This window comes from Takifugu rubripes, chromosome 4 (assembly GCF_901000725.2).
Source record: "Takifugu rubripes chromosome 4, fTakRub1.2, whole genome shotgun sequence".
Lineage (NCBI taxonomy): Eukaryota > Metazoa > Chordata > Actinopteri > Tetraodontiformes > Tetraodontidae > Takifugu > Takifugu rubripes.
The window spans coordinates 10,083,034-10,098,162 of record NC_042288.1 but is presented as its reverse complement, the minus strand read 5'-3'; the positions used below and the strand labels follow the sequence as shown (position 1 = coordinate 10,098,162).

General features: G+C 43.1%; 1 protein-coding gene across 2 annotated transcripts; it reads left to right on the top strand.

Annotated features, from left to right (window-relative positions):
- The first annotated feature begins 4,887 nt into the window (after positions 1 to 4,887).
- LOC101062081 (carbohydrate sulfotransferase 15-like) lies at positions 4,888 to 14,796 on the top strand. Of its 2 annotated transcripts, none has more exons than XM_011603221.2 (8): positions 4,888 to 5,177; positions 10,640 to 11,267; positions 11,842 to 12,181; positions 12,416 to 12,556; positions 13,336 to 13,492; positions 13,568 to 13,724; positions 14,197 to 14,340; positions 14,442 to 14,619. In XM_011603221.2, exons 2-8 carry the CDS (start codon positions 10,809 to 10,811, stop codon positions 14,472 to 14,474), a joined length of 1,431 nt encoding a protein of 476 aa, XP_011601523.2. In that variant the 5' UTR covers positions 4,888 to 5,177; positions 10,640 to 10,808; the 3' UTR covers positions 14,475 to 14,619. The 2 variants fall into 2 exon arrangements, with proteins under 2 accessions (XP_011601523.2, XP_003964015.2); XM_003963966.3 differs by having other exon boundaries at positions 4,897 to 5,177; positions 14,197 to 14,344; positions 14,442 to 14,796.
- Positions 14,797 to 15,129: the final 333 nt, after the last annotated feature.

Below are 15,129 nucleotides of genomic sequence, written 5' to 3'. Positions count from 1 at the left end.
TCATTTCAGAGCGCCTAGTAATAAACTGCGTTTAAACTTTATTCGCGGCACATCAAGTTTATTGAAAGGAGATTTGAAAGGTTCCGATCTTTCTATCAAAGCTGAATTTAGGTATGTTAAGAAGGAAATGTGTTGTAGGCATGATAATGATGAAACATTAATCATAATTACGATCAGATTTTGGCGGCTGTTGAGGCTGCAGTAACCATTGAAACCACGCGGAGGCAGCGCGCAGGACACTTGAACACCACATGCAAGTGGTTCAAATACGCATCTGCAACGTTTTCATCAACAGATCCTCCATGAGCTTTGTATTGTTTAAATCATTTTGCAAAAAAAAACTTCCAGCAACTAGTGAAAATTGGATAATTATAATATGCTCTCGTAACAATTAATTAATGGATGTTGCATTGACAATGCCTGGGCATTTTCGAGAAAGCGAGGGAAAAAATGGAATTAGTATTTAACTGCTTAATTGTTTTCATAAAGTATCACCCGTTTGTTTTTGTTTTTGAACCGTTGAAACATTCTATTTCATTCACTTACAGGCATCAGCCACATGGTGTCACTATTTCATTAAAGTATGTTTGATGGTCCCTAATTCCTGTTGGTGGTATTATTTGTACTATTACATTATTACTTCAGCAAGATAGATAAATTCAGCTATAAATAACTATTTTCAGATGCATTTTCTTAAAAGACAGTCAAACGGAACCTTTAGTACTGTTTAGGTGACCTGAGGAGAAGAGGACAGGACAAGACAGATGAGGACAGGATAAATGAGGAAAGGAGGTCTTCCCATCCTAATCAGTAACAGTTCATTTCAAAACTGTCGTGTTTCCAGCGCCTTGACGCTGATTCACTGGATAACTGAGCAGCTTCTTTCTGCAGAGGGTTTATGTCTGCTGGGTGAAACAGGAGCAGAGCTGCCTGGCTGCTAATTTTCTCCTGACACTAGTTTGATGTTTACAGGACTGACAGGCATCAGACAATTAGATGGATCTTTCCCCACACTGCTGTCACATCTATCTGCTTGAGGTGCTGCTTTAGTATCTCTGTATTTTTTATCTCTGCTTCCCATCGATTCACTTTTGAGGTTCACAAAATCGGACCTCCAAAAAACAAGATATACAAGTAATGACCAGTAATAACCATATATAAACTGCAACCCTTCCAATTAGAACGGTTTGCTGGACCATCCAGCTGTGGGAAATATTTCCTTTCCCCCAGGCAAATAACCCAACTTTCTTGACTGTTCTGATCAATACCTTGAAAAATCCAGCATAAGGGCCACTTATTTTAGCTTGAGGCAACTCCTCTGAAAATATGATGAATAATTTTGGCAGATATCTGAGGGGGATCGTCGTCAAGGTCTAGATAAAGATACAGCCTGCATCAAATTTATATCAGAGTATGAGGGGAGTCAAGGTCAGATCTATAAATTGAAAGTTCTTTAATGTCGGTATTTTTGCGTTGCATACAGCAATAAAGGGGAGTAAATTCCTGCACCAGCCGTTTTCCACAGCACTTATCGTTCCCAGGGTGTGTAGGAGTGTTGAATAAGTGCAGCAGAGCTCAGGATCTCCTGGTATGGCATGTCCACGGACCCTGTAGGTCGTCACGCTCGTCCACCGATACGTATGGACTCATTGCTCATTGAGATTTTTGTCGTTTTATCATTAACAATGTTGATGGGAGGGGCAGCAGCTTGTGTGTGTGTGTCCGGAGAGTCCTCAGAGGTTAGGAACTTGCCAAACCACAAAGGTGAAATAGCCCAAATAGCTTAAATAGTCCAATTTCAGCCCCTCCTCTTCTGGTTCCTGCTCACTCCAGCTGAAGGTAAAAAAGCCTTTGATTAGGCCGGCATCAGAAAGCTGCTCCCCTGTTGGCCTCCAGACCATGATCCTTGTAACCACACTACTAAATTGGAAAGTATATTTCAAATTAAGAGCCTTCTCACTAAATGACTTAGAAAAGCTTCGGCTGCAAAAGCAATCATGCTTTTATGAAGACTTCATGCCTAATCTTCCTTTAAAGGAATATCTGGATAAATTCTCTGCTCGTGGATTTTTTTTTGATTTTCGACGGTTTCTTTAAAGGAAGTCTGGAAATGATATGGCAGCGTATGAGTGATGTCATGGATGAATCTGTAAGCTGTTTTATGTTTTATCCTAATCCACAAATCTTGCCCACACTAGAACCCTGACGCAGGAGTCAAGTCCTTGATGGAAACAGATTTTCCATTGGAAAAGCTTTGTGCTCCAGGAAATGAGTAATCACAGTGCATATCCAGGCATATTTTAACCCGAGTGTCTTTCTCATCATCACTCAGGTGCTCAACTTCAGAGATAAAGATACAGAAACAGGAAATCCGGAGAGCCCGGGTGCTGACATGGGCTCCGATACTGATGCATCACGCCTGTTGTCCCTGAACGCAGCAGCAGCAGCAGCAGCAGTTTGTCAGATGTGCTCTTTCATTAATCTGATGTCAGTTCAGCCGCACCAACAACATGGGAGAGTTCACAGAGCTGATAATTACTGTCTGTCTCTGAGTCAAAGACCGCAGTGCTGTGAGGAAACACACACACACACACACAGACACAGACACAGACACACACACACACACACACACAGACACAGACACAGACACAGACACAGACACAGACACAGACACAGACACAGACACACACACACACACACACACACACACACACACACACACTCATTAAAGAACATTATCTTCCAGTGGTTACAGTGTGAAATCACGGCAGCATAATGAACTCCGCTGTTGGACGTCTTCAGCCAGGCTAAGACATTAATCCTCGTTTCAGCTGTTGGAGTCCTGTAAGATGCAGAAAGTGATTGGAAATCATTACGATCCGAAACGATCAGAACATTCTGCTCTCAAAGTCCTCGCGGGGAAACAGGCAATTGGCGAAATGCATCTTTCGCAATGGAAGCAGATATTAGTCATAATGACGAGGATCGTCCCAATGAGGTCAAAGGTGGCATCTGTAAATGTGGATGTTTTATTAAGTTGAAGAGAATCGTGGTTCAGGCGACCCCGAAAACCTTTTCTTTGCACACCAGGTCTCCATAAAGCATCGATTCTGTATGGAAAAACCTGGCAGCACATCATAGCTGGAAGAGTGATGACATCATCACTCAGTGTGAAGAAATGCACTAGCAAAGACGTTTGTCCAGTTTGTTCCAGGAGCTCACGCAACGGTCATAAGGCAGCTCCTGCGCTGGTGGGAAATGGGAGCGAATCACGTACAGTTGAAGGGGAATTAACGGCAATTAGAGCCGGGGGCCGTTTATTCTTATTATCTCCACAGAGCAGCGCCGCTTCCTCAGGGGCCACTTCTTTCACCTGTCAGGAATGAACCATCTCTCCTCTCCGGCGCCGCAGCCAGCGGGAGCTCCAGAGGAAAATATCACCAATACCCTTGAACAATTTCTCCTATTTATTAGGTTTCTTTCCCCCTGCTTATTCATGCATGTTTTTATTTCACATTTCTGCGGGAGACAGAATCAGTGACGAATGAAGAGATATCATACAAAATAAACATAATTACTTATTCTAAAAAAAAAAAATTCTGTTGTTTCATGATGCAAATCATTTTCTTTCCATTTACAGTGAACCGAATATCAAACGTTGAATAAACAGAACATTGCAGAGAGCTCTGCTAATGGACACAAGCGTGTGTTTGATATCTGCCGTCTTACAGCAGGTCTATTAATGTTGCGTTGTATACTTGAAGGACTCCCAACTCCCACATGTTCATGCACAGCTGGCAGGCCAAGCTGCAACCCTGTAAGAGCCTATAAAGCCTCTCCTCTGGAAACCCAAAGACTTCCTGCCACACAACATGTGTTTGCCATCAGCCGGCACTTTTTAAGCTAAGTTTGGGTTGAAAACACAGGTTAGCGGAAAAGTTCTGTTGTTTGTCCACATGTGGGATCCAGATTCTGCTGACGCGTGCAGAAAAGAAAACCAACAAAACAAGACTCAGATCAATGAGACGATACATTTCAGTCAGTTACAGGTGGCCAAAGAGTCACGTGAGAGGTCGTGTGTCCCTCTGGCTGCCTGAACGGTGGCAGAAGAGATCGGCCGTGGCGGCATTAAGCTGCTGTTTGGCCATTTAATGGCAGAAGTCAACAAAAACATCCACCCAATTTTTATGCTCTAATCACTGAATGTTGGTTTCTGTCGGCTCCTCCACAAGCGCACCTCCTCCTCCTCCTCCTCCTCCTCCTCCTTCTGCCCCCTCCCACCCCTCTCGCCCTCTCTCCCTCGATCTCTTCTCCTCTCTCCCTCCCTCTCTCTTCTCTCTCCCTCTATCTCTCCTCCTCTCTCCCTTTCTCTCTTTCCTCCTCTCTCCCTCCCTCCCTCTCTCTTCTCTCTCCCTCCCTCTCTCTTCTCTCTATCCCTCCCTCCCTCTCTCTTCTCTCTCCCTCTATCTCCCCTCCTCTCTCCCTTTCTTTCTCTCCTCTTCTCTCTCCCTCCCTCTCTCCTCTTCTCTCTCCCTCCCTCTCTCCTCTCTCCCCCTCTTTATTCTCTCTCTCCCTCCCTCTCTCTTCTCTCTCCCTCTATCTCCCCTCCTCTCTCCCTTTCTTTCTCTCCTCTTCTCTCTCCCTCCCTCTCTCCTCTTCTCTCTCCCTCCCTCTCTCCTCTCTCTCCCTCCCTCTCTCTTCTCTCTCCCTCCCTCTCTCTTCTCTCTATCCCTCCCTCTATCTCCCCTCCTCTCTCCCTTTCTCTCTCTCCTCTTCTCTCTCCCTCCCTCTCTCCTCTTCTCTCTCCCTCCCTCTCTCCTCTCTCCCCCTCTTTATTCTCTCTCTCCCTCCCTCTATCTTCTCTCTCCTTCTATCTCTCCTCCTCTCTCTCTCCCTTTCTCTCTTTCCTCCTCTTCCTCTCCCTCCCTCTCCCCTCCCGCACTTGGCTCCGAGCTGCGCCCAGGGGGGAGCTTCATTGCGATGGAGACTCCAGACGCGTTTTCGCCGCAGACGCGCAGCAGGCGTCCACCAACATGACCCGGGGCCACACTGACGTCACAATATTTCACGCGTCGCGTCGCGCGGACACCTGTCATTACGGCTGATTCAGACGACATGGCTCGCGAGCAGCCGCACAGAAGGCACGCGGACCTCGGCTCAGCTCCAGTGTGAGCGAGGTAAGACAGGGATTTAGTTTGGTTTGGGATTTTATGGGGAATTATTTATCCAGTCAACTCTCGATATTTTAGGTTTGTGACGCGAAAGTTCTGACATGTTCTGTCAGAAATACTCACCAAAATTAGTTATTCAAAGAAAAACCTCATAATATTTGACGGAATATTTGCAGCCACACCAATAAATTGGACTGAACACCCACCGTTTCAATCGATCCACCCCCAGCACTTTACTTAGAGGTTTGGTTTCAAGTGTGGTGAGATATCAGTCGACATGCGCTCGCTGCTTCTGTTTGACATTTCAAGGTTGCACAGCTCCACTGGACATGGAGCAAAGGTCTGCAGGAAGTTGACCTTTGGACAAACCCGCTGCTGTGGATGGTCAGTGCAGCATCTAAAACACTGATGTGTTTTGCCTGTAATTGGACAGTGATTGGAAAACCTAGTTGGTTTACAGTACCGGAGCACCGGCCAACCGCTGCTTTGTGTTGGCCGACTGTATGGATGTTCTAGGCTGCCCTCTGAGATTGTGAGGGTTGCTGGGAGGTCAGAGCCCTGCTTCTTTTGGCAGGGACCTATGTTAGAAGGCTTAGGTAATCGGACAAATATGAGCAGGGAGAGGTCGACTGAAGGGTTGTACAATATCATATTGTTTAGACTTGAATGTGGGGGTCCAGGAGGACTGCTCAAACAGAGCACATCAGGAATGTGGGAGGACTGTGTGATGCATAAATATTCTGGCTCCAGTTTAGACAGTTTCTATTTTAAGAAATAGATGTTTTGGGTTTTTTTTTCATGCATAAGGACAATGTTCATTGTTGAAGGATTGCATGGGAAAGGTACATTCAAATTGGACTTTTACCTTTGTTTATAGCACCTTCATCATCGCGCTGGAGCTGTCCGGCTCCATCACATCGCCAAAAATATATAACGATGTTGGAGTTTTTATCCATTCACCTTCCTTCATTTTCTGTTCCACTAAACCATTTCAGTCATCGTACATTCTAAAGGAAATGAAATGAAGGAAATGGGACAGTCAGTGATATTTTAGACATGTTATACAATTTCTTTGGTTTTCCATGTTAAAAAAGGCACGCTGCAGATATAACTTGAGCCAGTCTGAGTCAACAGCTTACACAAACATTTTTCTAAAGAAATAAATACCTGATCAGCCAGTGAAGTCACGGCTCATAACACATAATCACAAAACAAATATTGCACCTTAATTACAGAAGCTTTAAAGCAGAATTATTCCTTCCATTTTTAAAATAAGTGCAGTGTGTGTGTGTGTGTGTGTGTGTGTGTGTGTGTGTGTGCGTGCGTGCGTGCGTGCGTGCGTGCGCGCGCGAGTCTGTGTGACTCATTTGTATTTTATGCTTTGGGTGATTTCAGGTGCTGAAGAAAAGTCTGAACTTCTTTTAAATAACAAGATCGGGGGAAGGAGCTCACTCTTTGCAGGCTGCGTTTATGAATCAGCAGACAATTAAGAAGCGCCTGCTGCTCTGTGCTCTTTTTACACCTGATTCAAAGAATATGCATCATTATTTCAACATTTAACATGAATCCAACTGTGAAAAGTTCAAACTTACCAAAGGTCAGCATGTTCATGTATTCTTTGTATTTTCTTGTACTAATATGTGTCTAATCCTGTTACCATAGCTACCAAACACTTAATTCCTGCCACTATTTATCATTTCCACCACCGTGAAATACAATGCTCACTCAAGGTTGTTATTTCAGCCTTTAGCAGAGAGAATATGAGAAAAAAGGTAGTTGGAGAGCGCAGAACTTGTTTTGCCGAGCAGCTCACTTCCCCACAGATTGTGATTTACACTCAAAACAACATTGTTCCATCTTCATGTCAGGGGAACAGGTGTTCCAGCGTCCTCTCTTCCTTTAAAGGAGGTTGCTAAACTTACTGATAACTGTACTTGTTAACTAGTAGCAGTAGAATGGTCCATATACCATATATAGGCAGGAATAATACAAGGTCACATAACACTGTAGGTTGCTTCATGGTCAAAGCCCTTTAGCTTTACCCCAGAAAGCTTATGAGTTAAGATAAACACAACAACAACAACAACAATAATAATAGTAATTACATGAGAAAATGATAAAAATGAGCCACAGTCATACGAACAGTGTGTTTCAGGCCTTCAGAAAGGCTATTCCAAACAAGTAAGTTTGAGATTACAGTTTAAATGAAGCAATAGATTTACATTGGCACAAACCCTGCGGGAGAGCAGATCCCGCCCCTCTCAAAGCCCTCCCACCAAAGTTTGAAATAGAGTTTGGAACCATGACAAAAAGGGCATCAGCAGAGGGAGCACGCATTAGAGGGGTTTATGTTGGGGCTGTCCAAAACCCAAGCTGTTTTCTGAGGATTGGGCTGCAGAGAGACACCACAGTATATCCTTCCCTGGATATCTGGAACAATCAATGCTGTGGTGACAAACACGCTCTCTTTGTCATTTGAGCTTCTAAAAGCCTCTACGTCAACAAAGAATAGAGGATTCTAGAAAATAAACTAGCTCAGGCAGGCGCACTGGTGCAGGCTGCAACAGGCTGGTGCAGGCTAATGACACATTGGCTAATGACAAAACATGTTGTGATTAGAGCAAAGCATTTTCTCACCTGTGTATCTCATAAGCAGGATGAAGCCTACCCTCTCCTCCAAGTTATGTTGAATTTATACATAATTTCACCCTTCACATGGTTCTTGTGTGTTAATAATTACACATAAGTGCTAAAGTGCTGCTAAAGTAAACAGCATTCTGTTATTACCGTATTAAAAATGCATCCACATGGAGGTCCTGATCCACTTGTGGACCCCAGTGACCCGGGGGAGAGGAACAGTGTGGTGAAGCTGTGGTTAAACTTTCTTAGCTGTATCTGTTCCGTATAGTCTCTATGTGCGCTGTTCTTCAACAGATTAGGGAGTTTGACTCCTGCCAGGGGAAGCAGCTTCCAACAATGCTATTCCGATGTGGAGTGAGAGGGAAGGGGAGGCCTTCTCCCAGCCTCAGGAGATGGATGGAGCCCATGCCGCACAGTCTGTAAAACTTCCTGTCAACGTTTCACTTGTAAAACTGATTGTGAAATATTGCACACAAGAAAATCCTGACCTCCGCGCAACCCCCCCCCCCAACAGGGAGTAATCTGTGTTTTGTCCTTCAGTTTACTGACTTTTGATTTCCCCCTCCATGCAGAGAGGGCTGTAGTTCTTGATATCCCATCCATCTTTTGAAGACTTCCCCACCAGTAGAGCGGCTGCTCTATTTCCTTTTGTGGAATTGCTGTCTCCCGTTTTCCAGAACTGGGATTTGGCCAAGTTCCACTCGTAGAGTGTGCTGTACAAGGTCAAGATGTTTTTTCAAAGTTGTAAACAGGGAGACATGATTAAAACATGTTTAAAAAGCGTCTGCAACGATGGCTGCTGGGACTCCTTGTTCTGTTTGTCTAACCTCATGTCCACAGTTCATCATCCGCACCTTTGGCATGTTGGCGGTAAACAGAGCTGCACATCTGCATGAGGCATTTTGTTTTGGAGAGGGGTGATGAAGCATTGGTGGTGGCAGCGGCAGCTGATTGGCATCATTCTGTTGTGGAGGCTGAATAAAGAGCCATAAATTAAAGGCTGCAGGAGACAAGAAGATCGTTAAAATGAACAACTATACTTCAAAATGTCACAACAAATACATTGTTTGCTTTCTAGTCGTGTGACTAAACCAAAACGGCAGAGTTGTTTTATTTACGACTAGTGCAAAAGGTTGAGTTCCCAGTGTTACGCACAGCTATGGCATCACAGCTGGGCTAATTAAAAATAATGAGCTCCGCAGTTCTTCAGCAGCCGCCAGCTATTGATACGATGGCCCGACCTTTCCCACAGCCCAGTGTTGTTATCACGGTTCGAATTATGTATTTTACCCACCCGTCATTTGTAGCACCTTTGTAAAGACACAAAGTGGAGAGGCTAAATGCTAAAGACACTATGCACATTTTCCATATGTTGTCAGCTCAACTGTGCATAATTGGTGTGAAAATAATCTTAAATAATGAGTCTAATGCTTGTGTGTAAAGTCGCATCATTTAAACCCACAAACAGGCCACATGTGCGTTCTGATCAGGAAAGACTTCCTTGCCAACGCTCATCTTAAGTCATCATAGGAGAAAACAAATACTTGGTGCTCATCGTTTGGGAGAAGCTTTGCTCTTAAAATTCCATGGCCCTCTGCCCATCTCATTTAGTCTTAGACCAGTGCTTTTTACCAGAACAGTGAACGAGGAAGTTACATCATTTCTAGTTTCTGCAAAACCTCCTGAGTATAAATTTCCTCTGGATAAGATTTAGACAATTTATCCACATTAGATGCTGGTGTGTGCAACATTTTATCTTGATTGAAACAGGTTTTTAATTCTGTTGCACAATTTCTTTTAACCATCAGTCCCCAGAATTGTGATGAGGTTCCTCCTCCGTCCCTCCTGTTTATTCCCAGCACAGATCAATCCTCAGACCAGAGAAAACTGTCCTCTTCACTGCTATTTCCAAGTTTCTCTTTTTGCTTTCCACTTTAAGCTACAAATGAAGCTTTCGTACAAAAAAAACACCCTGAACATTTTAGAACAAGAACAACAGGGAGAGCAAGATTTACCAGGATTTGTAGAAGTGAGGACGTGCAGAAGCACGGCAAAACTTTACAGAAAATAATTAAACCCTAGTGTCTATGTGTGAAGGGCTGCAGATATCGCCGTCTAGGCCCGACAATCCGTCTGGACTCACGCAGCCACAGAGTGAGTGTTCTTTCTTTTTGTAACAAGTAACACAGATGTTCCTGGGAAGCAACTTAAGATAAAATGATATGATCAGCCTCTGCAGTATTAAGTAAACCAAGTTATTAACTCGGTGTCGTGCTTGGTGTCTGGCTCATAATGGAGGCTGGCGGGGGGGAACCAGCGTTGCTGCGCTCTTATTCGTGTGGAGGGAAAAGAAAACAAAGCCGTTCTCGCAGCCCGTGTCCACCTGTGTCAATACCTGGAAAACTTTGATGTTACAAATAATAATTTCAGGTCAGCAAAACCAAACTCTCGGCGGGTTTTCAGCTCACGTCCGATAATCATATGTTTTCACTTTGGAATTATAGGCTAACTATTATTCTGGCCTTAAAGGTTTCACGGTGGGACGGTTGCACGTGCTTTTATTATAAAGTAGGGGATTCTTTCGAGGAGACCACACATTTTCTGCTCACCCCATGGGCCTAAATGACTAAGTGACATTCTATACACATGCTATATATACACCTTCAGATTCACACAATCACGTCTCAGAGCCTTCAAGTATATAATCGAGTACTGTGCTACTTTTTTTTTATTTTTATAGAAGACTAAAATAGTCAGTGAAGGAAAATCCTAAAGTCACACAAAAGGCCAAGTATGGTGTGTTTTAACAAGTGTTTCTGATTTCTCAGGCGGCCCGGCTGAAGAAGAGGGAAGGCTCTCAGAGATGAAGACAAACGCTGACCAGTGAACGCTTAACTGATGAATGGACTGATCCGATTGCGTAACCTCACATGAGAAGTATTCATGGACTGATTCCAGGACTCCTCTTCTACATGTCCTCACTGCTTTCACACCAGCATGTCACTGGCGGACTGCAGTCATGGCTGCCAGTACAACGTCCACAGATCTGTTGCTGAGGGCTGTGAGTGCAGGCCTGTCAGGACATTCTTTGATTTTAGGTACAGGATCATGTCTGAGAACCTGACTGGTAAATGGCCTCCCCTGTTTTCTGCAACCAACCTGTGGAGCCTCTCTAAGGTCAAAGTGATGAGCTTCCTCATGGGTCTGACACTGATGTTTATCGTCATGGCGTCCTACCTGCTGATGTGGGACAAGGAGGGGTTTTTGTTCACGGCCTCCCCTGAACAGTTCAGGCCTGTGGTCATCCTCGGCCGCCCACTAGCAACAGCAGCGCCAGATGTTTCCCCCAACGGTGTATTAGATATGAAACCACTGGTGCACATCATCGACTCCAAACTTGAATACACTCTGAGGACGCCGCCTGAACTAGAGGATGTCTTTGAAGCAGACTCCCATGTAAGTGTGCAGCGTCTGATCCATCGTTCCTGCCGAATAACAACGAGAAAACTCCATTCGTGAATGATAATAATGATAAGAAAACACCTCACAATCAGCTCCGTAGTAAAGACCTGTTTGGTGAATCACATAATAAGACACCTAATGTGCCTCCCTGTGCTAATAAGGTGCTGTGTTTGTTTTATGGCCTCATCAGCCTTTCCACATCACCCTGCATCATTACAAACGTTTATGGCTGGAACACCGACACTGTCAGATAAAGTCAGTTACAATGCCAATGACTCAGTTACTTAAATAGCATTTAAAAGGTATTTGTGTCTGCCTGTGGATATTTCCTAAAGTATCATTTTGTGCTAATATGTACAAAATAGTCAGTGAGTCATCATGTTTTTATAGTTGTAATAGCAACGTGTGCATTTTAGTAAAAGTGATGTGAAGTTGTAAATAGCTGTTGCAGGATGAAACACAACCCTGGATTATGATTCTGCAAATGTTAGTGTGTTTTACAGTATTTTGTAATAATCTCTCTTTTTCTTTTCTTTTCTTTTCTTAAACCTTTTGTCTCTCCCTGCAGTTGTTCTCTAGGATTCCTCGTCATTTCCTACCCAGCATCAAGAGCCCTTGCTGGTGGGAGAGGTTCTCCGGTGACCTCAACAGCGACCCCTACAGGAAGAACCATTTCCGTCTAAGCTCCAAGAGTTTCAAGACTGTCTACGAGCACCTGAAAAGCAGCTTCCAGCAGCACCTACTCCCCCGGGATGGCAGCCTGTTCCGCCTGCGCTGCTTGCCCTTCTTTTATATCATCGGCCAACCAAAGTGTGGAACCACCGACCTGTTCCACCGGCTGCTGCTGCACCCGGACATCAAGTTCAACACGATGAAGGAGCCTCACTGGTGGACCAGGAAACGTTTTGGTAAATCAAAAGGAGCCCAGGAATAAAATAATCAAATGTCACCATCATAAATATATATATATATATATATATATATATATATATATATATATATATATATATATATATATTATTTATTTATTATTATTATTATTATTATTATTATTATTATTATTATTTATTATTTTTATTTTTATTTTTTAAATCCCTGGGCTGATCATGTTTGGGTGTATCTTGTGGGGTAATTTGGTGCAGGTTATATCCGATTCAAAGATGGCTTCCGGGAAAACTTTTCTGTGGAGGATTACCTGGATCTGTTTGACTTGGAAGCCCACAAAATCCAGGAATCTCTCAGTGGAAATTCTGGAGACCACCATGCGCTCCAGCTCATAACAGGTGAACACCTGCGAAAGCGTTTGAGTGTGAGTGTGTGCGTGCGTGTGCGCACGGTGGATGGAAAAAGATGGAAAAATGGTTTCCTTTTATATTTTCTGTGGAAAAAAATAAAAATGATTGGGATCGCAGGTTGTCCACCTCACAGCCGAGGGTGAGACACAGTGTGGTGTCCCTGGAGCGGCACACAGGGCACAATCACACCATAACTTTCTACAAGAATGGAAAATATTTTTTATTTAAACTGCTTTAATAAGTAGAAATTATTATCCCAGTAATATTCGATTTTTATTTTAAATCATTCCATATTCCATACTACTAAATACCTATGTGGCTTGTGCTGCAAAGATCTCTGTGAAATCAACGTTTAAAAAGGTGCTTTAATTGTGAATGCATGTGGAATCATGGGAACTGTAGTCTCTGCAGCCTCAACATTGTACACTTTCTAGAGTTAGGGATTTTACTTTAAATGTGAAGATTTAGGTCCAAATCATTATATTGTATAAAAATTAAATAGAACAATACAGATAAGGATGGTAAACATCTTAAAGGTTAAATGTGAAAAATTGGATTTTTTCCCCCATACAACATGGATTTGATGTTTTGGGTGTCTTAATTGGATCACCTTTTTCTTTGCATTATTTCTTTATGCTCTGGTCATGCTTCAGGACTTATATAAATATCTGAAAGCTGTGAAAATAGAGAGAACCTCACAGGATTCTGCTGGCTTTGAATAGCAGTGTGGCGATTCTTCTATGCTGAACCTGTCAGTGTTTTTACAGGAGAAGCCAGTGCTTCCACTATGTGGGACAACCAGGCCTGGAGTTATCTTCACAGCGCTGACGAGGAGGCTGAACCTCCTTTTCTTACCCAAGATTTTATCCACGCCATCCAGCCTGATGCCAGGATCATCATCATGCTCAGAGATCCGGTCGAGAGGTAGAATAAATACCTGATATCTGTTTGCCATCGTTGCAGTACACTTATCAGATCTCCTGCTTGTCTCTGTTCCAGGCTGTATTCTGATTACCTGTATTTTAAGGTGGCTAACAAGTCAGCAGAAGACTTCCACCTGAAGGTCTTAGAATCCATCCATTTGTTTCAGTCCTGCTTGACTATGAGGTCGCTTCGATCCTGCGTCTACAATACCAGCCTGTCAAACGCGATGCCGGTAACCTTTTAAAACTTCAGACAAAGTTAAAAACACGACCTGATCGGGTCCTGGTTAAAAAAACACACACGCTTATGTTTAGAATTAAGTAACTGTCACCAGTCGCTGTAAAATAAAATTAAAATTACAATAAAGGTAATGATGTTAAATGTTGATAATTTTATAATTCACTCTCCTATAATTCTATTTTCCTACTTCCAATAATTCTGATATTTGTTATTATTAGTTGGCTACAGAAGACTTCAACAATTTTATGCTTAGTTTCATATGTGGTTATAGTTCCCTCTAGAGTCCATATGTTGTTAATGCAACTGGAACAATTTCACTCATTTTATTTCATTTTTAAAAAAAATAATGGCTTTATAAATTGCTCAGATTTTTCCCAGTTCCCAGAATTTAATTATTTCAAAAAATGAGACTCGGTCTCATCAAAATTGTTCACGGAGTTTCTTTTTTTCCACTTTTTGTACAGGTCAGGCTGCATTTGGGGATGTACGTTGTCTTCATCCTGGACTGGCTGACAGTTTTCCATCAGGATCAGATTTTAGTCCTGCGCCTGGAGGACTATGCAGCCAATCTGAAAACGACAATCAAGACCGTGTTTGACTTTCTCAGTGTTGGTACATATCATAGAGTAATGTACTTTATTATAATAGTGAAAAATAGTATTATGATTGTGGAAAAACAAGAGTCTTGAAGTTGTTCTCCTCCATGCAGGTCCTCTGTCAGAGCAGGCAGAGGCAGCGCTGACCAAGCGGCCGATGCTGAACAGGCGGCGAGCTGCCGACAGGAACCTGGGGCCCATGCTTCCAACCACCAGAAACCTGCTCAGGGAATTTCATCAACCATTCAACCGTAAACTGGCCAGCGCATTACACAACAAGGCCTTTTTCTGGACTTCCTCACCCTGACCGAAGCCAGTACAGTACACTCATTATTGGAAACCATTTTAGCAGCAGAGTGGAGACTGTGGCATGTTCTGTGTATGGAGCTGTATGATTCAGATTGATGTGTGATATTTATTTATAAAGAATATTGGTGATCATTAAAGAAGAACGATAACACCAATTTATATAAACTGACTTCATTTCTAACTGGAAGCCTTTGGCATATTTATATCAACTCCTCATTTGATTTATAATTGTATTCCAGAGCGAGCTCAGGTCCAGTCTCTCAGTTAGACACAAGGGGGCGCTAAAACACAGTTCCGCTATAGCTCTACTGTTAAATCAGTACGGTACAGGTCAACGTCTGCTCAGACCTGCAGGCAATAAGATCTAATGTTTTCAGTTTGGGGTTTGGAGGGTTTCACACTTCTGATTAAAGGCTGATTGAGCCACATTTTTTGATGCCTCACTCTGCAACAGAAAAAGAAATCCTAAAAAAGCTAGAGTGACGCATCAAA

Excerpts from the sequence above, each read along its gene's own strand:
- LOC101062081 (XM_003963966.3), top strand. The coding sequence starts at position 10,809 with ATGTCACTGGCGGACTGCAGTCATGGCTGCCAGTACAACGTCCACAGA. Across the intron at positions 12,557-13,335 it reads TGCGCTCCAGCTCATAACAG|GAGAAGCCAGTGCTTCCACT; the intron begins GTGAACACCTGC and ends GTGTTTTTACAG. Across the intron at positions 14,345-14,441 it reads GTTTGACTTTCTCAGTGTTG|GTCCTCTGTCAGAGCAGGCA; the intron begins GTACATATCATA and ends TCCTCCATGCAG.